This window comes from Aplysia californica, unplaced genomic scaffold (assembly GCF_000002075.1).
Source record: "Aplysia californica isolate F4 #8 unplaced genomic scaffold, AplCal3.0 scaffold00260, whole genome shotgun sequence".
Lineage (NCBI taxonomy): Eukaryota > Metazoa > Mollusca > Gastropoda > Aplysiida > Aplysiidae > Aplysia > Aplysia californica.
In genome coordinates, this window is record NW_004797530.1 from 131848 (window position 1) to 132950 (window position 1103).

A 1103-nucleotide genomic window follows, 5' to 3' on the forward strand; every position below is an offset into this window, starting at 1 on the left:
CCCCCCCCCCCCCAACAACTTTACAACTTTTTTTTCAGAATATCTCGCACAAAAATGTATGTACATGGCCTAGAATTAAAATGTTGTAAGTTGGGAACTGATATAATTCATTCAAAGGAATTTGTTTGACGTAAAATTCATAAGGAAGAAACACATTTTTGACAATGGAAATGACTTTTATAGAAACCACCCATAAACGCAAAATGCACTTCTTTAAAAGATCTTGTAGGGAAATACATGAAATGATTGATTTGTTTTTTTCCCCTTCCTTTCCTTTTAAGAATTTAACTTTTTCATTTCGGTAACAATTAAACAATATTTCTTTTCTCTTACAGATTTTAAAGTAAGAGATTTTTAAAAAATTTGGAATTTCAAGAATCATATGTTTTCCTTTGGACTCGATAAATTTTAACGCGTCGTTCGTAATGTTTAATGGTGGTCAAACACAAGGATCCACCCAACCATAAGTGCCTCAGACACACACACTGTGCACCTTAAAGTATGGGGTAGTGAGGGGGGAGGTTGCCCAATAGACAGCATTTGTGGAGTTGGCATATCCTTATAGGTGGATGGGCTTATCCACGGAACCAAATGTCATCGAAGAATTAATGTTCTCGCTTTTCAGGACGACCGAGGAATCATGAATACATTGCGATCCTCTGATCCATGTCAACTTACCAAACAAGAAAATGGTACAGTCATAGATGAAGATCTGCCTTGAGAATGCGGAGCGTTGAGATGCAGGAAGTCCTAGCTGCAGATATCGTCTACGTACAGATGTCATGTCTCATGTGACTTTTTACTGAATTTTGCACCCGGGTGACGTTTAAAGAGGTGCATATTATTATGGTGTGTATTGGACCTGAAGTGGTTGTATGTCTGGAAATTTTATTTCTGATTCTCTGCAGGTCCTAACTGATGGAACATCTCTTCCCTTGACATTAAGAAAGGCCGTAAGGCCACTTTAATATTGTTTCCGTACTTTGTGCAAAACTTACGAAATGAGTTGGCGGAGAGGTAATGTTCGATACAAAAAGCTTTCTGCTCTTTACTAATCTGAAACATGATCTCAGCTGGCAAAGGAAACTAAAGAAAAACTATAT

At 37.5% G+C, this 1103-nt stretch overlaps 1 protein-coding gene across 1 annotated transcript in view; it reads left to right on the forward strand.

Annotated features, from left to right (window-relative positions):
* Positions 1-732, forward strand: part of LOC101848051 (nuclear receptor ROR-alpha) — an 18590-nt gene extending 17858 nt beyond the window's left edge. Inside the window, exon 5 of the mRNA XM_005100775.2 lies at positions 626-732. Coding sequence (XP_005100832.1) covers positions 626-644 — 19 coding nt within the window. The 3' untranslated portion in view covers positions 645-732. The remainder of the gene's footprint in view (positions 1-625) is intronic.
* The last annotated feature ends 371 nt before the right edge of the window (positions 733-1103 follow it).